The sequence below is a fragment of the Oryza glaberrima genome, chromosome 1 (genome assembly GCF_000147395.1).
Source record: "Oryza glaberrima chromosome 1, OglaRS2, whole genome shotgun sequence".
Lineage (NCBI taxonomy): Eukaryota > Viridiplantae > Streptophyta > Magnoliopsida > Poales > Poaceae > Oryza > Oryza glaberrima.
Window position 1 is genome coordinate 3,443,990 of NC_068326.1, and position 21,832 is coordinate 3,465,821.

General features: G+C 45.2%; 5 protein-coding genes across 9 annotated transcripts; 3 read left to right on the forward strand and 2 right to left on the reverse strand.

The window, feature by feature from the left end:
* The first annotated feature begins 247 nt into the window (after positions 1-247).
* Positions 248-3,252, forward strand: LOC127757671 (UDP-glycosyltransferase 73C6-like). Its single transcript, XM_052283239.1, has 2 exons — positions 248-1,002; positions 1,275-3,252. Exons 1-2 carry the CDS (start codon positions 491-493, stop codon positions 2,266-2,268), a joined length of 1,506 nt encoding a protein of 501 aa, XP_052139199.1. The 5' UTR covers positions 248-490; the 3' UTR covers positions 2,269-3,252.
* Positions 898-8,761, reverse strand: LOC127757630 (pentatricopeptide repeat-containing protein At3g62890-like). Of its 5 annotated transcripts, XM_052283210.1 has the most exons (5): positions 6,307-8,761; positions 5,890-6,033; positions 2,597-2,650; positions 2,344-2,430; positions 913-1,034 (listed from the first exon to the last, which is right to left on the reverse strand). In XM_052283210.1, the coding sequence occupies exon 1, from the start codon at positions 8,577-8,579 to the stop codon at positions 6,576-6,578; it is 2,004 nt and encodes a 667-aa protein (XP_052139170.1). In that variant the 5' UTR covers positions 8,580-8,761; the 3' UTR covers positions 913-1,034; positions 2,344-2,430; positions 2,597-2,650; positions 5,890-6,033; positions 6,307-6,575. The 5 variants fall into 5 exon arrangements, 4 of the variants coding, with proteins under 4 accessions (XP_052139177.1, XP_052139156.1, XP_052139170.1 ...); XM_052283217.1 differs by lacking the exon at positions 2,344-2,430 and having other exon boundaries at positions 898-1,034; positions 5,890-5,998; XM_052283196.1 differs by lacking the exon at positions 2,344-2,430 and having other exon boundaries at positions 898-1,034.
* LOC127757681 (UDP-glycosyltransferase 73C6-like) lies at positions 3,503-5,848 on the forward strand. The gene is made up of 2 exons (XM_052283250.1): positions 3,503-4,058; positions 4,231-5,848. Exons 1-2 carry the CDS (start codon positions 3,559-3,561, stop codon positions 5,222-5,224), a joined length of 1,494 nt encoding a protein of 497 aa, XP_052139210.1. The 5' UTR covers positions 3,503-3,558; the 3' UTR covers positions 5,225-5,848.
* On the forward strand, positions 7,381-18,152 carry LOC127757690 (coleoptile phototropism protein 1-like). The gene is made up of 4 exons (XM_052283260.1): positions 7,381-7,491; positions 11,489-12,436; positions 17,314-17,622; positions 17,715-18,152. Exons 2-4 carry the CDS (start codon positions 11,549-11,551, stop codon positions 17,979-17,981), a joined length of 1,464 nt encoding a protein of 487 aa, XP_052139220.1. The 5' UTR covers positions 7,381-7,491; positions 11,489-11,548; the 3' UTR covers positions 17,982-18,152.
* Positions 18,153-18,382: 230 nt separating this feature from the next.
* LOC127757621 (uncharacterized) lies at positions 18,383-21,488 on the reverse strand. The gene is made up of 6 exons (XM_052283184.1): positions 21,263-21,488; positions 20,943-21,177; positions 20,673-20,835; positions 20,369-20,586; positions 19,898-20,273; positions 18,383-19,797 (listed from the first exon to the last, which is right to left on the reverse strand). Exons 1-6 carry the CDS (start codon positions 21,428-21,430, stop codon positions 18,459-18,461), a joined length of 2,499 nt encoding a protein of 832 aa, XP_052139144.1. The 5' UTR covers positions 21,431-21,488; the 3' UTR covers positions 18,383-18,458.
* Between the last annotated feature and the right edge of the window lie 344 nt (positions 21,489-21,832).

A 21,832-nucleotide genomic window follows, 5' to 3' on the forward strand; every position in this document is an offset into this window, starting at 1 on the left:
TTATAAAGATCACAAAAGGAATTTTCTTGTACCAGATAATGCAGAGGCCAGGGAGTATCTTTCGATTTTAAGTACGTACTGTATTGATAGCAACTGTGGACTCTGTGGTTGCATAAAGAATGGAAGAAGCTTCATGTACGAGGGATCTAGCCACGAGTCCATGACTAGCATGCGTCACTGAAACTGAAGTTGCCAAAGTCTAGCAATACTGTTCTTTTTCAGCACGAGCTCGAACTGGCCGAGTTGATAGTAGTACAAACTGTTGGCGCTGCAATACTTTCAACCCGTCACTTTCCTCTGATCCGAAGTGGCAGGCACCACATATGCACTCCTCGGTTGCTGTCAAAGTGTCAAGCTTCTCATCAACTCGAGCAGGCAAGCAGCACACGACTTCTCGGTTAATGCATACCTCCAAGGCTCCAACTGTTCTTGTCACACTCTCACTGTCCACGCTTGTCTTGGCCGCTTGACTAGATACAACCACACAGCCATGTCTTTTGCCAGCCACGCCGGCGCCGGCGCCGGCGACCAGCAGCACAGGTGCTGCTCCAGGACGGTGCACTTCGTGCTGGTCCCGATGATGGCGCAGGGGCACACCATCCCCATGACCGACATGGCCCGCCTGCTGGCCGAGCACGGCGCTCAGATCAGCCTCGTCACCACTCCGGTCAACGCCGGCAGGATGGCGGGGTTCGTCGCCGCCGTGGAGGAGGCTGGCCTGCCAGTGCAGCTGCTGGAGCTCCCCTTCCCGGCTGCTGATTTCGGCCTGCCAGACGGGTGCGAGAACATTGACATGCTCCAGTGCAAAGACGACATGAGGAAATTCCTCGAGGCCTGTGGCGCGCTCCGGGAGCCACTCATGGCGAGGCTCCGGCAGCACGACCTGCCGCCAAGCTGCATCGTATCCGACATGATGCACTGGTGGACCAGTGACATCGCCAGGGAGCTCGGTATCCCCAGGCTTACCTTTAGTGGCTTCTGTACCTTTGCCTCCCTCGCCAGGTAAAAATCACAGGCCACTGGCATATTTATCTCTACAAGAACAACAAATAGTTAGAATTGATCAATAGACGAGGCAAGACATGAGAATGATATTGGTTAAAGATTTTAATCAAAACCACACATTAAGCCTTTTATCTAAAAAATACTTCAGGTCAGGTTGGCAATTGGTTGGCAGCACTACTAACTCATTTCAGAAAATAGAAAAACTTTTCATGGTATCTTAAGAACTGCCGGTTGGATGTGTTTTAACAGCTAAGACTGCTATCTTGAAGGGACATTGTTTACCGTAACAATCTATTGCGGGACCTCACTGATGAGGAGGAGGTCGTTAAGCTCTCAGGGTTCCCTACGCCGCTAGAGTTGCCAAAAGCTAGATTGCCTGGAAGCTTGTGCGTTCCAGGTCTGGAGGAAATCCGTGAGAAGATCTATGATGAGGAGATGCGAAGCGACGGCAAGGTCATGAACAGCTTCGACGAGCTGGAGACTTTGTACATGGAGTCCTATAAGCAGGTGACAGATAAGGTCTGGACGATCGGCCCAATGTGCCTGTGTCACAGAGACAGAAACACAATGGCTGCTAGAGGAAACAAGGCGTCATTGGATGAAGTAAAATGTTTGCAATGGCTCGATTCAAAGAAGCCAGGTTCCGTGATCTTTGTCAGTTTTGGCACCCTTGTCAGCACCGCGCCTCAGCAGCTTGTTGAGCTGGGACTGGGGCTTGAAGCTTCCAACAAACCGTTCATATGGGTGATCAAAGCAGGAAATAAGTTTCCAGTAGTCGAGAAATGGCTTGCAGATGGATTCGAGGAACGTGTCATAGACAGAGGGATGATCATAAGAGGTTGGGCACCACAGATGATGATCCTGTGGCACCAGGCCATTGGAGGGTTCATGACACATTGTGGGTGGAACTCGACAATAGAGGGCATCTGCGCGGGTGTGCCTATGATCACATGGCCACACTTTGCAGAGCAGTTCTTGAATGAAAAACTGGTAGTGGATCACCTGAAAATTGGGATGGAGGTTGGAGTGAAAGGAGTGACACAGTGGGGAAGTGAACAAAAAGAGGCTCAGGTGACAAGGAATTCTGTGGAGACAGCAGTGTCCACATTGATGAATGAGGGGGAGGCTGCACAGGGGATGAGAATGAGAGCAAAAGATTTTGGCATAAAGGCAAGGAGGGCTTTGGAAGAGGGAGGTTCTTCATATAACAACATAAGGTTATTGATTCAAGAAATGGGAAACGAGCAAAATGCATCTGGTTGATACATATATATGGGAATAAGCTTTTTTTATTAAAATTCTAGATCTGAAAGAATGAATTGGAGGATACTATCGTACCTATATACTTGTAAGGATGGGAGGAGTCCATATTTGGCCCTTTAACTATGGTCTTGCCCGGATTTTCATCCCTAAGAATTGTGCTCCCTTCAATTCCAAATACAAGCCGTGTAAAGACTTGTGCATAAATATGATTTATTTATTAGAAGGATAACATTTATTTAGTATGGAAAATCTGGAAGAATAGTAAAAACTTCTGTATTCTAAAATGACTTGATATTGAGAAAGAATCGTGAAGCATAAAATGGCTTACATTTGCAGCCTGGCAGTCCACCAGCTCCTGTAGTGGAGGGGATTTCCAGGATCCCTGCAGATGCAAAGAGGGAGTATTTTACAAATGATCAGTATTATTGTATGAGGCTCGTTTGTGGCATGATTGTTTACAGTCTGGATTATTAAATTATATCACTTTCTGTTTCTGACACTCTTGCCCAAGTTTCCTAGTTACTTCTGAATATATGAAGATAAAAGTTAGGAATAGTGGTCAAGTTATGCCGTAGACTTCGAAAGAAAAAAAATACTGAATAGTGAGACTGCAGAGGACAGGGAGTATGTATAGCAACCGTGGTTAACCTGACCAACCGCGTTGTCCGGACGGCTCAAAGAATAGAATAAACTCGAGGACTTTGGCTATGAGTCCATAACTATAACATGCATCACCAAAGTTGCCAAAGTTCAGCGATGCTGTTATCCTTTTCAGCATGAGCTCAAACTGGCTGATTTGATAGGACAAGCTGCTCTGCAATTATTTAATTCTTTTTTTGAAAGAAGCTGCAATTATTTGATTAATCGGCAACATTCCACTTTCCTCCGACCCCGAGATCCGAAGCGTCAAGCACTACTCCGTAGCACCTCAGAGCAAGTACTATGGACATCCAAACACAAGCTTCAAGATGTCACATATGACTAAATTGTGAGGTGGAGGAGAGAAGAAGGATAAGAGAGAAATAGTCACCTCTCATGCAAGAGACAGCCCCTACACAAACTTTAATAAACATGTGAGAGTGTTAGAGATATTGGGGATTGTGTGGTAGAGATGACCTATTATACATATCACCTCTTAATTTAATTATCTATGTTATGTATGAAATTGGATGCGATAGTCACCTCCACTATAAAACTTGCCCTCAGACTGCTTGCAGTCATCAACTCAAACAGCATACGACTTCTCCAGAGTTATTGCATACCTCCGCTTGACTAGATACAACCACAGCCATGTCCTCCGCCGGCCACCTCGTCGACCAGCAGCGCAAATCCACCACGATGAAGGCGCACTTCGTGCTGGTCCCGATGATGGCGCAGGGACACATGATCCCCATGACCGGCATGGCCCGCCTGCTGGCCGAGCATGGCGCGCAGGTCAGCTTTGTCACCACTCCGGTGAACGCCGCCAGGATGGCAGGATTCGTCACCGCTGTGGAGGCGGCTGGCCTGGCAGTGCAGCTGGTGAAGCTCCCCTTCCCGGCCACCGAGTTTGGGTTGCCGGACGGGTGCGAAAACCTGGATATGATCCAGTCCAGGGATCTCAGCCGAAACTTCATGGAGGCCTGCGGAGCGCTCCGGGAGCCGCTCACGGCGAGGCTCCGTCAGCTATGCCCACCTCCAAGCTGCATCATATCTGACATGGTGCAGTGGTGGACCGGTGAAATTGCAAGGGAGCTCGGTATCCCAAGGCTAACATTTGATGGCTTCTGTACCTTCGCCTCCCTTGCCAGGTAAAAATCATAGAAAAAGCAAGTTTTGTGAGGCAACTAGCTTTCGAATGAGTTAATCTTGTGTCAATAAAGTATTCTCAATATGAAGAGCATGCACTTGAACCGGAGAGAATTTTCAGGTAGCATAAGAAGTACCAGTTAGATGTAACTGAAGTACGATACTACCTTGCAGGTATATCATTTTCCGCGACAAACTGTTGGACAATGTCGCAGATGAGGAGATCGTCACTTTCTCAGGGTTCCCTATGCTGCTTGAGTTGCCAAAGGCTAGATGCCCTGGAAGCTTGTGTGTTCCAGGTATGGAACAAATTCGTGATAAGATGTATGAGGAGGAGCTGCAAAGCGATGGCAATGTCATGAACAGCTTCCAGGAGCTGGAGACTCTGTACATCGAGTCCTTTGAACAGATAACAGGTAAGAAGGTCTGGACAATCGGCCCAATGTGCCTCTGTGACAGAGACAGCAACATGATGGCTGCTAGAGGAAACAAGGCATCAGTGGATGAAGCAAAGTGCTTGCAATGGCTTTATTCAAAGAAGCCTGGTTCAGTGATCTTTGTCAGCTTTGGCAGCCTCGCCAGCACCGCACCTCAGCAGCTTGTTGAGCTGGGACTGGGGCTTGAAGCTTCCAAGGAGACTTTCATCTGGGTGATCAAAGCAGGAAATAAGTTTCCAGAAGTTGAGGAATGGCTTGCAGATGGGTTCGAGGAACGCGTTAAAGACAGAGGCATGATAATAAGGGGCTGGGCACCACAGGTGATGATCCTATGGCACCAGGCCATTGGAGGGTTCATGACACACTGTGGGTGGAACTCAACAATAGAGGGCATTTGCGCGGGCGTGCCCATGATCACATGGCCACATTTCGCAGAGCAGTTTTTGAATGAGAAATTTGTGGTGAATCTGCTGAAAATTGGGCTGGAGATTGGAGTGAAAGGAGTGGCACAATGGGGAAGTGAACATAAAGAAGTTAGGGTGACAAGGAATGCTGTGGAGACAGCAGTGTCCACATTGATGAATGATGGAGAAGCTGCACAGGAGATGAGGATGAGAGCAAAAGACTTGGGTGTAAAGGCAAGGAGGGCTTTGGAAGAGGGAGGTTCTTCCTATGATAACATAAGGCTATTGATTCAAGAAATGGGAAACAAGCAAAATGCATCTGGTTGATACAGATGGGAATAAGCATTTTTTTTAATCATGATGAGCATGAAGTGGAGGACCTATCATACTTATATCTTCATAAAGTATGGAAGATGTCCACATTTGGTTATTCAACTATGGATTTGGCCTGAATTTCATCCCTCTAACTATAAAGGATTGTGTTTTACAAATGACCAGTATGTTGTGCGGTATGATTCTATGGTTTAAAATAAACCTGGTCTAAATTGCATCAGTTGCTCAGTTTCTCAGCAGAGTTGATACATTTTAGAGAAGGAGTAAAAATTAAATAAAATAGCGTTTGTGCAACACCCTAGGTCAAAATGCTCTCAAAGTCTAATCTCCAAGTAATTTGGGTGTACGACTGGTACATCTTACGAGCATAGAGGACTGGTGTAAATTTATGAAAACAATACTTTGCCAATTATATACTTCTTTAACTTTTCTGAAAATATTGTATATTATCTAGCAACTGTGGCTGCTTCATAAGATCATGCATCCCTTACAAACCTCCATATGTTAAAGCAGATAAACAGAAATAGACTGTTTTTAAGTTCTTTAAAGCTTTACCAAGCAAGTCAAATGCATGTTTTGGGTCATTACAATTTCAAATAGCAGCCTAGCAAATGGAATCAAATATATAAAAGCTGCAGACTGGAGAAAATAAAGCATACCTGGTTTTTCTATGAATGAAACAGTAAGGCTCCATCAGACATCCTCCTTTGCTTAATAGCATAACGGCGCACCAGATTAGCTCCAGACCAGAAGATAAATTTAACATTACTGCAAGAAATTCTTACATGAAAATCTCTGCAAAGCTGGAAAAGCTCCAAGTGTAAGATATCTTGGCAAGTCGCATAGTGAATCATGTACAGCATGTTAGTAAAAGGATTTGTTTTAAAAATAAATAAATTCCATACATATCATATTTCGATTTTTAGCTCATAAGAATCTGAATGAGAAAACCTCCTTAACAGAATAGTCTAAATTAAGGAACAACTTATTGAGAAATCAGGAAAAACTTAATACTCTCTAACCAGAAAAAGGAAAACAGATTTCAGCATGACATAAAAGAGAACATGTAAGGTTACCTTCCTTTCAATAAGAACTTTGCCAGTACAACCATCAGCGACAGAGAGGTTTACACCAAGATATTATAGTGCCTTAAGGAGAGCACAACATGTATAGGCTAAGCTGGATTAAGAATATTCTCTCATTATTAACTTCATTCCCTGGACTAAAAATTTGCAGTCACTGCCACATTTCAACTGAAATGCTTGTTGGTCATTTGGGTTTTCACTTGCTTACAGATGTTCAGTTGTCCGTATGATTCATATATAATGTATTAATGTGCTACCACTTACCAATAGTCTTTGCATGAACAGGATCCATGTCTAAAATGATGGAAGCGTGTCCTATCCCTCACAATGACCTCTCTTCCATACAATTTTGATATCAATTTTATTGCGTTGTGGCAGTCCAAACACATCCTCAAGTTTTTCACAATTCTTATGATAACATTAGATTCTGAAGTGAGTAAAGCAAAAGTGACTGCCAACTTCTCACTGTGCCAGTAAAGAACCTTCTGCTTTTCCTCTTCCGTGACTTCAACAAGGACCTCAGTTACATCAGGCACATATCCAGCATTCCTCAAATCAGTTAGCACATTTTCCAACTTTGAGTAGATTTCTTTATTCATAGGATGAGACCTATCAGCGGCTACAAATTCGTGAATTATGCCATTCATTTCAATCATACTGCAACCAGGTTCTTTCTTGATTCCTTTCTCCATTATTATCTGCCTAATCCGTCGGACATCTTTCCATCTATTAGATTTTGCATACATGTTTGACAACAAGATGTACGCTGTGCTGTTATCTGGATCCAACTCAAGGAGACGCTCTGCTGCCAATTCACCTATTTCTGAATTACCATAAACCCTACAGGATGCCAGCAGGGTTCCCCAAATAGTGGAGTTGGGCTTCATGGGCATTTTGTCTATTGTATCCAATGCTTCCTTTAATTTCCCAGCTCGGCCTAAGACATCGATTAAGCATCCGTAATGCACCACAGTAGGGGAAATATTATATGCCTCTGTCATGCTGAGGAAGAACTCTCGGCCTTTGTCAACCAAGCCAGCATGAGTGCAGGCAGTGAGAACACCAACGAAGGTCACCTCATCTGGAGTTTGTAAAGCCCTGAGCATTCTATAGAACATGTCAATAGCCTCCTCCCCACGGCCATTCACTGCGAGACCAAGTATAATGGCAGTCCAGGTAAACTTATCTCTGTTGTGCATATCTTTGAATACATCCAATGCGCGCTCAATGCTCCCACACTTTGAGTACATGTCTATGAGTGCATTCCCGACAAAAACATCCATCTTGATCCCAAGTCTTCCCATGTAAATCCTTGCCCATTCCCCTGTCTCCAGAGCACCTAGCTGGGCACAGGCAGTGACCACACTGACCATGGTGAACTCATCTGCTCTCACCTTGCAAATCTGCATGTAACGGAATGTCTCCAATGCGTCCCTGAACCTGCCAACCTGTACATAGCCATCGATCATCGCGGTCCATGCGATGGTGTCTCTTTCAGGCATATGATCAAACAGGTCCCTGGCACGATCAACCTGGCCTGACCTCACAAGGCCAGAAATTACCGACGTCCAGGACGCCATGCTCCTCATCTGCATGCCCTCGAACAACACCCAGGCCGCGTCCATGTCGCCGCACTCGGCGTACATATCAACCAGAGCGTTCTCCACCCTCTGATCAGGCAACACCCCGCTCTCGAGGACGCGCTTGTGCACCTGCATCCCCAGCAGCAGGTCCTTCCCTTTCCCGCAAGCCGAGAGCACCGAGACGTAGGTGACCGCGGTGGCCATGGCGCCGGCTCTGACCATGTCCACGAAGGAGCAGCAGGACAGCTCGAACCGCCCGCTCCTGTTATGGCCAGAGATGAGCGCGTTCCACATGACCGGCGCTCCCCCTCCCGTGGCGAGGCACGCCGCCTCCAGCACCGCGCGCGCCGCGGCGCCGTCTCCCCTGGCCGCGTACATGACGATCAGGGAGCTCGCCGCGTGAGCGTTCGACTCCATCCCGAACTTAACCACGTGCGCGTGGATGGCACCGCCAACTGGTGCCGCCGCCGCGGCCGCGCCCCGCGCCGCCGCCGCCGCCGCCGCCTTGAGCAAGGACGGGAACGTGTACCCGTCGGGCCTGGCCCCGCCAGCCAGCATGCGGACGTATCCCGCAACAGCCTCCTCCGCGCCATGGCCGGACACGGACGAACTCGCAGCATGCCCCCGCCGGTGGGGAATTCCGTCGAGCAGGCTGCGGGCACGTGACAGGGCGCGGACCATCCGCCTCACCTCCTCTCCTCAGGCCTCCCCCACGCGGTCCCCGCCATTCTATTGACGGAATAACCGCCGGCGGTTACCGCGCCGCCTCCCCGCGGAATCCCGGGGAAGACGAAATTTCCGCGGCGAGACGGCGGGCCGGCGGCGAGTGCTTCGCCTTCTCTTAGTCGCTCGGTGTTTTTTTTTTTCTGAAGCCAAAGGCACGGTAAAGCATCAGGTAAAATAATGAAAAATATTTTTATTATTATACGGTTATTATTCAATTTGTACTAGTATACGACGGGTATACGTACATGTACAGATGTACAGGTATAATGAAGGATTTTTGTTGTATCTAGCAACGTCGATGTCACCGTACATATGTACGCACATGTATTATTGTACGTATACGCACGAATAGGACCCGGAGGTGCAGAGAGATTTTTCTTTTCAGATAATAGAGAGAATTTTGTTTGTCACCTTTACGCCATGTTTGTTTGGAGTCCTCGTTAATTGCTCTGGAATGTAAACAATAGATGGTACACGGATATTAATTGCATTCTGTTTTGAGTTCTCATAAAAGAACAAAGGTCTTCTGTTTTTTTTTTCTCTTTGTTAATCTCTTTGCCGTTTTGCAGGCAAAGTTGGTTGTTTTCATCCCTTTTTCCATCTTCGTCTAATTCAGGTAGAGCCCTTGCTTATTTTCTTAGAAAACATGGTAATATGGTGCTTCGGATTGTATCTTCACATCTTTAGAATAAAAGCCAGCGTTTGTTTCTTGCGATAATTGAATCCATGTCATTACAACTTTACCTAATTAAAAAATATCACCACTGTTCATGATATCGATTGGGTGCCATCAATATTTTGTTAAATTTGAATTATGTCATCATCGTCACGTTTTCCATCCTTTTTTATACATATAAATGAATTAAATATACTAATAAAATTGAAAATATATGCTTCTAGAAAAAGTATGTTTAGGAGCTTGAAAAACGTGCCTATTCATTCCATTGATCGAGATCGAGTGCAAAGGAAGAGGATATGATGTTGTACTCCTATTTATATCCATGAAAAATGGTAAGAGTCTCTGGCAGTGTTTAGTTTCCTTCAAACTTCCGAAAATTCCGTCACATCAAATATTTAGACACATACATGGAGTATTAATTGTGGACAAAAAGAAAAACCACTTGCATAGTTTGCATGTAAATTCCGAGACGAATCTTTTGGGTCTAATTACGCTATGATTTAACAATGTAGTGCTACAGTAAATATTTGTTAATGTAGATTAATTAGGCTTAATAAATTTGTCTCGCGGTTTACAGGCAGTCTCTGTAATTTGTTTTATTATTAGTCTACGTTTAATACTTTAAATGTGTGTCCGTATATTTTAAAAAAATTGGCACACGAACTAAACCTGGGCTCAGTTTAAGGAAAAAAATGTGCACTTGAAATAATGATGAGGCTAACTTGGGGTTCTTTGAAGACATGACATGACAGCAATTTTTGTAACCTCTTCACGTGAGCTATAAACTGAATTACAATGACTAACCTAGATGCTACTACTAGTACATCTCAGCAAAAAGGACTAATAATAACCTATTGATGGCTAGAGAAACTTTTAACGACGTTCGTGCTACATAGGCAAGCTTAACTTGCGTTGCACTTGTACGGATATAATGCGCACACATGTATATAGGTATAGTTCTAAAAAAAAAAGTAAAGTTGGTATGCAATGCACTGTATATGGCCAACGATGCTCGTGGTCCATTCGACCATATGGGCTTTGGTCCCATAAAAACGTAGTACTACATTTTATTGAATTCATTATCAAATACATTTTGATAGTATATTTGTTTAGTGTCGGAAATAATGCTTAGATTTTTTGTAAATTTAATCATACTTAAAAAAGCTGACTTAGGAAAAACTTATTTAAAAACCTTATTATATGAAACTGATGTAGTAATGGTCAAAGTCACCTATTCTTAGTCGAAAGGATATTTCCGCTCACTTGGTTTATCAATTAAGCTTTTGCAAAGTCAAGGTAAATACACATACGACATATATGCATGACACCATGTACAACCATATATAGATGAACAGGAGTATACATACCTACGTTGCTTAGGTAGCACCTTGATTTAATCAAATGCTAGCTAGTTGATGCCAGGTGGCACACTGCGGACGGATTTGTTTGTCAGTTTCCCTGCATGACACATTGTACAGGAGTGTACTACATCCACATACAATGAACAGTAGTAGTAGCAGCAGCTATATACTCCAGTTGCCTAGTCGTACACAAAGTATAATTAATCACAAAATTTTCATTTTATCATGGAAAATAAGTAGGCATTCATAATGCACGTACACTCCGCACCCATACAATGAACAGTAGTAGTAGCTACTAGATAGTTGCCTAGTTGTACACGCAGTATAATTAATCACAAGATTTTCATTTTCCTAAAAAAAACAAGCAGACGTTTATAATGCGCGCACACTCATCCTACCTTTAATGAGTATCTTCAGAAGATTGAGCCTATTGTCAAGAGGTACAGGGTACGTCATCTATCACTTAAAGAATAACTAGTCGTAAATACGAGTATCGGGTTGCTGTCAAGGGGTACAGGTTAAGTTGGCTATCTCTTAAAGAATAATTAGCCGTAAATGCGAATACCATCAAGCCTAAGACTTGCATCCATATAGGCTAGTTACACCACAAAACCTAACGTGTTAAGCTATGCTCCCTCCACACAAAATTTTCATTTTTACCCGGCAAAAATAAATGAATACTGAAGCATGCAGCGCTGTACACGAGCTTCTTGTTTATCATTGCGTATTTGTCATCATCTAAAAAAAATTGCGTATTTGTACGCGTACATGCACGTTTCCATCCACAATTTCACATCCATACGCGGGTGACATATATTATGCAGCTCTCGTGGGCATAGCTCGCCAGCCAAGAACGAACTGAAGCTCTCGTGCGCGGCGCGGCCATGAAGGCGTCGTCGTCGTCGCAGGGGCAGAGCCCGAGGACGCCGTCGCCGCGCGCCACCTCCGCCACCGCCGAGCACACGCGGTCCTCCTCGGAGCCGTGGCTCGTGGCGGCGGCGGTGGCGAGCACCTGCGACGACTCGTGCGTCAACGACGTCGAGAACTTCGCGCGCACCGTCGCCGCCGCCAAGTCTAGGCAGCTGGTGGGCTCGTCGGCGGCGTCGCGCCCCGACATGCTCGCGTCCGTGCTGTCCCACTACGCCGCCAAGTGGCTCCCCGACGTGGTGGCCGCGTCGTCGTCGTCCTCGTCGCCGGCGACGTCGGCGTCGGGGCGGTTCCTGCCCCCGGAGAGCCCCACCGCCACGTGGCTCAAGAAGCGGCTCCTCCTGGAGTCCCTCGTCGCCGCGCTCCCGCCTGACCCGCCGGCTCCCGGCGGCGGCGGAGGAGCGGCCGACGACGGCATCACGTGCGACTTCCTGCTCAAGCTGCTCCGGGCGGGGAGCATGGTGGGCGCCGACGCGGCGCTGCTGCAGGAGCTGGAGTCCAGGGCGGCGCGGCGGCTGGACCAGGCGACGCTGGGCGCCGTGATGATACCGGCGTTCGGGCACGGGTACGCGTGCGGGACGCTGCTCGACGTGCCGCTGGTGCTGCGCCTGGTGCGCGGCTTCCTCAAGGACGCCGGCGCCGGCGGGGGCGGCGCCGCCAAGGCAGGCGGTGGCGGAGGCGCCGCCGCCGCGAGGGTGGCGAGGCTGGTCGACGCCTACCTCGCCGAGGCGGCGCTCGAGGCCGGGCTGCGGCCGGCCGAGTTCGAGGAGCTCGCGCGCGCCGTGCCCGCGCACGCGCGCCCCGCCGACGACGCGCTCTACCGCGCCGTCGACACCTACCTCAAGGTCACCCACACGTACTCCCCCTTCCATCTCCACTAATTTTACGTTTCCGTTTACTACTAAAAAAAAAAGCTACCAATGTAGCTTTGCATATTGTGTCTCGATATACCGATAAGGTCTTTTTTACACCTTATGGACAAATTTGATGTCGCAATCTTTTCGGTTTCAAAAAATTGATATCACCATCTTCTACATATCGTCAAAACAATTGTGAATTATTTTGGGACCAGCTAGCTACATTTTAATATTCATGGCGTTACAATTTAAGAAAAAATAGTCAAAATTTTATTACACTGTAAATTACATATACTTACATTATAACATTTTAAAAACCTACACTGTAATTTAAATTTGCAGTACACGTACAATATAATAATAATAATAATAATAATAATAATAATAATAATAATAATAATAACAACAACAACAACAACAACAACAATAACCTACCTAGAACTAAAATGGGATAGGAGAGAGAAACATATTGAAAGTAGCCGTAAAAAATATGGTGTCATAATTTTAGCAAACACGAATTATTTCATTCAGAATATTTTATAACTATGTAACTAATATGCACAACATTTAGTAAAAAGAAGGTTTTGAATTTTTTTACTCGCAAAATAGAATATTTTGATTTGACTGTTATGGTGAAATTCTTGTTTTTCTTTCACAAGAAATTAAATTCCAGCTGACATGGTAGCTAGTGGTGTGTTGGGTTTGCACTAGTAGCAGCTAGCATATGCAAAGTATGCAACCATGCAAATGTGTTGGCCGATGTGCCAACGTTGGATGCATCATGCATGTTCAATATAAATGTACTGAACCAAATGGGGAGTTTTGTTCTTTGGTCAATCGCCACGAGACAGCCTGAAAATTTGTGAGGCGTCTACTGCATCTGTTTTTGTGTTTGACCACTGAAATTGCATCGGACAATGCACTAACAGCATAGCATATTCTACATACTCCGTTTGGTAGTACGGGTGCTCACTTTTCTCTGTCGAAGAGAATCTTGTGTGTCATCTACTCACTAAACATCCATTTGGTTTTTTGCAAGTATAAGTATAAAGTTTAGTGTAGGGTGCACAATCAAAATAAACCAATTAGATATAGGCTTGGAACTTTGGAAGAAACAAAATTTGTGTAATATTGTATATCAACAGGAGGAGAATCAGGACAACTGATAAGACCTGTTATTTTCTCCCTTGGGTTTGTTTTGTCTTGTTAGCTTGTGAACTGAATGATTGATATCAGTAGTTGCTTCTCCCACTTCACTAATATATAAAACTAAAATAGCTCATTAAGGCCATTAAGATCCTTCTTTGTGTTTGTTCTGTTGGTGTTTACTGTAGTGTCCAAACTATAAAGTTACTAATATCTGAAGATTGTTCAGCCAATTCACTTGTAGTTTTTTTTTTCTGAAAAAAAAAATAAATCGTAACTCGGAGTACTTCTATGAAGTAGGGTAAGAACAAAGCGTAGGGAAGAGATCACGTGAGCTCCAAACTGCTAAAGAACAAAGGTTTACCTGTATTTACACATGGGAATAGGTGCTTTGTGGATATCAAATCCTTCTTGTCCCTTAGCTTGCTGCCTGCTGTTCTCATCAACACTTGTGCTTTGTCCTGGTGCGAGTGACTAACAAGCAGTTTTACTGTAGCTGCGCGTTTCAACAAACAAAAAAAAACCACATTTGTACTTAATTATTTTTAGTTGTTTCATTCAATTTTATCAACCGAGCAAACGAGTGTCCAAAGAGTACTAAGAGATAAGATCATACTCCTAGGCCCAGTTTAGATTCAAAGTTTGAACCCAAATACGTCACATTGAATTTTTCTACCCATACAAACTTTCAACTTTTTTTTGTCACATCGTTTCAATTTCAATCAAACTTCCAATTTTGACGTGTAACTAAACACATCTTAGTAGTCTAAAAACGTGTGGATGATTGAAATTGCCAGATAAACATGCAAGTATCAGAGATCTTGCAGGCATGAACAGTCATGCAGGTGGTACTTATTAACAGTCTTTAACAACCATCGTACCAGACTACTGTATAACAGAGCCAGGAGATTCATCTTTCAATTTCATGGCTCTACATGTCAGGACTTGACAGTGCTGAGAGTTTCAGATCCAAATGACACCAAACAAAAATCATGTGGAATTCTGTTTCTGCTGTTCTCTGCGCTTTTACAGATCCCCTGTTCATCAGAAATGCCAGCAACTCAGCATTGTTGCTGCTGTCTGCAAATGAAAGATTCTCAATGTCAAAACCAATCATATGTTAGGCAGTTAGGCCATGCAAGTTCATGCCAATGGCACTATGCCAAATATCAAGATGCCATCTTTTGTTCAGTTCTGTTCTTCAAAATTTTTTGTCTAGAATAAATTTACACTTTGTTGAGCAAAAAGTGCTGCGAAATCATGGAAGAAATGATTTTTCAAGTGCAAAAAATATATTTTAAAAGAAAAAAAGGCCGTTTGTGGTTCGCTGTTGGCGCCACTTGTTTTGGGGGCCTTTTGGGAGTATAGGATTTTAAACCCCCCAACCTCCCTAGCGATAGGAGTTTTTCCCTCTTAGTATCTAGTACTCTCTCCGTATTTTAATGTATAATGCTGTTGACTTTTTGACCAACATTTGACCACTCGTCTTATTCAAAATTTTTATGCAAATATAAAAATACTTATGTCTTGCTTAAAGAATATATGATGATAAATCAAGTCACAATAAAATAAATTATAATTACATAAATTTTTTGAATAAAACGAAAGGTCAAACGTTTGTCAAAAAGACAACGGCGTCATACATTAAAATACGGAGGGAGTAACATTTTTGTTTGTTACTTGTTTTCGGTTCTTTTATCCTTGTCCACTGACAACAGCCTTCTGCTGCTTGTGTTGTGTAATTAAACTTTACTTTTCTTCTTCTTCTATTATATTGATATGTAATCATTTTGCGCATTAGTGAAAAAAGAAAAATAATCTATTATATTATTAAAACAGTCTTGAAAGGAGGCACCACGTTCGCTGTGGAAGCTAGAAATTCTCACATTAATCGGAGAAAAGGAAAAGGAGAGTCCAAGTAGAAATACAATTCAAAAATAGCTGAAATTCGGAATTAAAAATAAGCAATATTGAAAGATGTGTCCATATAAGAACCCAATACGAAATTAATCAAAATTCGAAATAAAAATAAAATAAAATCTGAAATTAGAAAATAAAATAAGAGTTCAAGTAGGAATACAATTTAAAATTAACTGAAATTCGGAATTAAAAATAAGGAATATTGAGAGAAGAGTACATATAAGAACCCAATACGAGATTAGTTAATATTCGGAATAAAAATAAAAATAAAATCCGAAATTAGCAAAAAGAAAATAAGAGTTTAAGTAGGAATACAATTTAAAATTAACTGAAATTCGGAATTAAAAATAAGCAATATTAAAAGAAGGATCCATATAATAACCCAATACGAGATTAATTAAAATTCAGAAAAAAGAAATAAAATAATATCCAAAATTAGAAAAACTAATAGAGAGTTTAAGTAAGAATACAATTTTGAAACAACTAAAATTCAAAAATAAAAAATAAAAATATTAAAAGAATGCTATATGGTATTAAATAAATTTTTTAAAAAATAAATTCTAAAATAAGAAAAATAAAAAATATTTCAATTAGGAATACAATTTATAAATAACTAAAATTGGTGATAAAAATAAAAACTATTGAAAAAAAAGACCATATAAAACATACGATGAGATAAATTAAGTAACAAGCCTATAAAAAAGTAGAGTGGTGGCGGTTGATACGACATATAAAAACTATTAGTAAGACACCAAATAGAATCTTAATAATGATTAAAAGGAGGGATGATAAGCAGGCCATGAAGCAAACGTGTAAAACGGTTGCCGGACTTCTAGAAAGTGAAAAAAAAAACCCATTGATAATCATACTCGATTTTCAAAATCTCAATGACAATAAAAAAGAGAAGCAGCGGGCAGAATGTATAGGATTATAGTTCCAGAGCCACCGATGGTTGGCGGGACTTCTAGAAAATAAAAAATGAATTGAAACGATAGTTATGTTCGAATTTCAGAATCCCAATAACAATAAAGAGTAGGCGGCGGATGGGTCGTAGAGGAGTATAGTGGCATCATTTGACGTCACTTCTAAAAATTATAATTAAAAAATGAAACCCAACAAGACAATAAATTGTAAAAACTACAAGGTCCAATTTTTAAAGGTTCGGAACTTCTAAAAAGTAAAAAAAAAACCAATGATAATCATGTATGATTTTAAAATCTCAATGAGAATAAAGAAGGGAGACACCGGGTGAGCCATAAAGGAGTACAATGGCAAAGCCGTTGACGGTTTGGCGGGACTTATAGAAAGTAAAAAAAATGAACTTGAACGATAATTATGTTCGATTTGTAAAATTCTAATGACAATAAAGAGAAAAGACAGTGGATGAGCCGTAAAGGAGTATAATGGCAGCGTTTGATGGTACTTCCAGAAATTATAAAAACGAAACCCAACGAGATAATAAACTCAAAAAACTATAAGATCCAATTTTTAAAGGTTTCAAGAAGAATAAATAGAAATAGTGGTAGACCGAGCAAGCAAATAAAAAAGGATATGACAGAAGTAAGGGGTAGCAGCTGGTATAACTTTTAAAAGCTACATAATTAGAAATACGGGGATGATACGTGGATAGCTATTTAATAAATTTTAAGTGAAATCATACTGAAAAAGCTGTGCCACCCAATCATACTGAAATCATACTTAAGTGAAATTTTAAGTGGGTGCTAGCCGCGCAATTGTGCGGGCCACCCAACTAGTTTTAAGAAAGAGCTAATTTTTTTTGGCTGTTTCATGGTAAGCAGGCACATGCGAGCACGAGCAAGGAGGAGAGGAAGTCGCTGTGCCGGCTGATCGACGCGCGGAAGCTGACGGCGGAGGCGGCGGCGCACGCCGTCCAGAACGACCGCCTCCCCGTGCGCTCCGTGCTGCAGGTGCTCTTCTCCGAGCACGGCAAGCTCAACCGCCTCGCCGAGCTCAGCGGCGGCGCCTCCTCCTTCGGCGCGCCCAGCCCGGCGTTTGACCTTCCCGGCGCCCGCTGCCCCTCCAAGCGCGAGGTGCTCGCCCAGCACCACGAGCTCCGCCGCCTCCGCGAGGACTTCGCCCGCCTCCAGGTACGGCCATCTCCGCCGCCGCTCGCCGCCGTTCATCGATTCGATTCAAAGCTTTTTGAGGTGTTCGTCCTCGTCTTCGTCGCGACGTGCAGGTCCAGTGCAGCGCGCTGCAGGCTCAGGTGGACAGGCTGAGCACGGAGAGGAGGCGGCGCGGCGGAGGCGGCAGCGGTGGCGGCGGCGGGTTCTTCAAGTGGAGCACGTTCTGGTTCGGCGGCATGAGCGCCGACGTCGCGCGGGTGGAGGACTCCGAGAGCGGCATCGAGCGGCGGACGCCGGCGAGCGGGAAGAAGGGCAGGGGCGGCGCCGCCGGCGCCGCCGCCGCGACGCCGACGCCGAAATGGCGCAAGTCGATGTCATGAGAGGATCTGAAATTCTGAAGCCAAAGCTGATGGCTAAGTGGGTCGTTAATCTGTTTTACTACCTTTAATTACAGTCAGTTTACCTTTCTGTCTGAACTATTGTTTGTGGTGAAACCATTCAGATAAATCTGCTCACTTGAGTGCATAAATAAATCTGTGATGTTCTAAAAAGAGAGGGAAGCATATAAGATTTCTGGTTTGGTCGAGGACGAAATGGACTTAAGAATTTAGTTTCTCTTCATAAATAAATCAACAAATAGTTGTACAACGCCAGTATGATCACATAATGGTGACCATGAACAGTAAATGTCTGTCTCACTAGTTGCAGAAGGAACTCTGCAAAGCTATGTATGCCTCACTTGAGTACTAACTTATTCAGCTACAGAAAACAAAACTAGCAATTTGACACGAATTTAAACACACAGATTTGAAGAATAAACAGGTTGAAATGTGCTGCATCATGGTGCAAAGAATTGTTTATTTGTTCACTGCTTTCTTGATGGCTTGCTTGCACCTGGTGAGGAACTTGCTGCTGCTTGTGGACACTGAATCTTCATAGCCGTATCTGCCATTGTCGTCGCCGACCACCTTGGGCTTCCTGCTCATGCACTCCACACCCCTTCTCATTCCAAGGATCTTGGAAGGTGAGGAAGGCAGAGACCTGAAACCCCTGGAGCTGTCAGACCTTGGGAACCAGATCTTCTTCTCCTCTCCCCTCTCCTTGATCTCAAAGCTGTTCCTGCACCTGTCCTGCTGCTCAGTAGCACCCTCGCCACCGACCTCGACGATCTCATCGGAGCATTCGGTGATCTCATTCCTGCAGCTCTTATCATCAATTCTGCTTTGCATTTGGTGCTCGTCTGAAGCGATTTCATCAGCAGTGTTGTGATCTTCAGAAGAATGATATGCTGCTGCAGGATCTTCTTGCTGCTGCTGATCCTCCATGAGCATTTGAAGCCACTTATCCACAGTTCCTTTGCCGGTGTGGTTCATGTTTGCGTCGCCTTCGGATCGACCGACGCCTTGCCGATGAATCACATTATTCTTTTTCAATAGCACCGATTTCTCTGCAGGATATCTAGGTGTTCCATACATGCCAGTTACTCTGTAAGGAGGACTTGGAGGAACTGAGGATGTCCTTGGCACTGAAACTGTCTGAGATCTTTCAGTCTCAGACTCACATTGCACCATGGCTGCTTTGCCCTTGCCATTGCCATCTCTTGACCTCACAGGAGTGCTAGTTGCCCTTGATCCCCTTGATGACATGGTCCTTTCTCTCCTTCTGCCGCGCTGCCGTTCTTTGATCGCCAGATGCTCCAGCTTCTCCCTCACTGATGCTCTTCCTCTCTGAGTGTCAACTGTGTTGTCTTCCATGGACCTCCTTGGGAAGTTTATCACCTTGAAAGGTGAATTCCTGAAATTGCCCATTGTTGAAGTTTCACCTGCAATTTCCTCTTCCTCTAGGGAGATGTATGCATCTGAAGCCCTCTGGTCCTCCTCCAGGAAAACCCTCAGCTCCTGCTTGAGAGGGCTTCTGCTCCTCAGTCTTATTCCTGGAAAATACTTCACCCTTTCACTGTGCCTTTCTTCTAAGCTGTGCCTTTCCTCTAGCAATCCATCATCGTCAACACGGTACCGCTTCCTTGCTTGATCGGTGAAAGGCTTGATCTGCTTCTCCAGTTCATCCTTCTGCTGGTACTTCCTCCGGAGCTCGGTTTCGGATGAGTCACACATTGCTCTCTGGGCCTCGAGTCTCGCCATGAGAGTGCTCGTTGCAGCTTGGTTCAGCCTAAGCTGCTCCTTGTACACAACAGACCTGCACATTTTGCACCACAATCAACAATTAGCACAAACAATCGACATTGAAATCAACTGCATGAGAGTTCTTGGCTCTTGCTGCATAGATTCATCCTTACTGGTGCATGGCGTCTCTGATCATCTTCTCCAGCACAGCCTTGTAATTCGACTGAGCCTCCGCCAAGCGGCGGCACTTCTCGACGCGCCGCCGCCTCTTGATGAGGAGGGCCTCCATGTCCTGGATGGCCACCCGTTCCTCTTCATTCTTCTGCTTCAGCTCAGTGGCCTCGTTCTCCAGCTCAGTGAGCTCAGCTTGCTTCTTCTTGGCCTCTTCCCTTTGCCTCAGCGAGTCCCTAGCCGTTGCAATGGACAGGTAAGGGTTGCTAATGTAGCCATCAGCATCCGGATTATTGTTCTCCTTAGTCGAATTAGGCCCATGGTTGGACATTGGTACGTTAAAATTCTCATCCTTTTCTCCCGTGAATTTCTTGGCAGCTAAAGAAACAGGTAGTGAACATTTAGTTTAGCACAAGTTCATGTACAAACACAACAAATCCTTCAAATTATCGAAAAATAGGTATTTCGCATACCAATGAGAGGATAATTAGGCCTGAGCGGCCGGTTTGCATCAAGAGATTTGAGCACCGAGCTGTCGGATCCCCTGGAGGAAACAATGGCAGCAGGGGCAAGGCCTAGTTTCTTGGTCAAATCGGAGAAATGGTGCGGGAACGCGTGCGCCTCCACGGCTTGCATCGAGGTGAGCTCCTCGCTGGCCCCGTCGACGAACAAGAACGCGAATGCTCTGTTCCTGCAAGTCTCAGAAGGATTCGATCCATGATGCGTTGGTAAAAAAATGCAGAGACAAATTAAGCTGTTCGATGCGGATGGGCGAACCTGAAGTCGGAGTTCTTGGAGGCGAAGATGGAGAGGAACTGGTTGACGGAGATGCCGAGCTGCAGATCCCACCACGGGACGAGGAACTCCAGCTTGTTGTGCTTCTTCCTGCACACCTGCGCCTGCACGATCCTCAGGTTGCTCGGCACCGTCCTCCCACCTCCTTCAAGCAAATCCAAAAAAAAAAAAAAACACAATCTCGTTAGAGATCGAAGGAATGATGTGGAAAAAGATCTTGGGATGAGTTCGTTGAATTTCTGTGTTTCTTACGGGCGCAGGGGAACCAGTGGTCGATGTCCCACGCGAGGGGCGAGGCGGAGTCGGCGTGGAGGTAGAGCACGTTGCCGTAGGCGTCGACGCGGAACAGCGCCGGGTCGAACCCGGCGTTGCCGAGGTGGTCGAGCTGCTTCCACAGCATGTTCGCGAACCCCCGCGGGTTCGCCGTCGGCGCCGCCTCCGCGTCGGCCACCGGGAACATCTCGTTCAGATCCTTCGCCCGCATCGCCTGCACCACCACCCAACACAACCACCCCAATCAGCTCACCACCGCACCAGCAGCCGCGACCATCACCTCGACGAGCACCCATTACCTCGTGCGGGTGGAGGACGTAGGGGAGGAAGCCGTGCGGCGGGCCGTGGCCGTACGGGAGTCCACCGCCGCCACCGCCGCCGCCGCGGCAGAGGCGCGCGTAGGCCTTGGGGTAGCCGAGCGAGTCATCCACCGCCTTCTCCTCCTCCGTGAACGCCGTCGCCGCCATCGCCTCGCCGCCGCCGCCGCCGCCAACTGTTTGTTTCGGGATCAGTGGCAAATGGGCGAGAGATCGGGAGAGATGGGAGATAATAAAAACAGATGCGTGTTTTTTTTTTTTTTGGGTTTTTTTCAGGAGCGTGGCCGCAACGGTCGAGAGAGCCGTTGGGAAATTCAAACTCGCGCGCGATGAGGGACACGTGGGTTGCGGGATGCCGTTGGATTTGGATTGAGCGGCTCGCGATGAGTGGACGGTACGCTGGGTGGGGTGGACTGTGGAGTGGTTACAGGTGTACAAGGGATTAATAAAGAGATCATTTAGTAATGAGGAGTTAGTAATTAATTGTTGTGGGGGGAGCGGTGGCCCACCGGCGGCCGGTGGGTGTGGGGGCCGTGGGGCTCGCCGTGGATA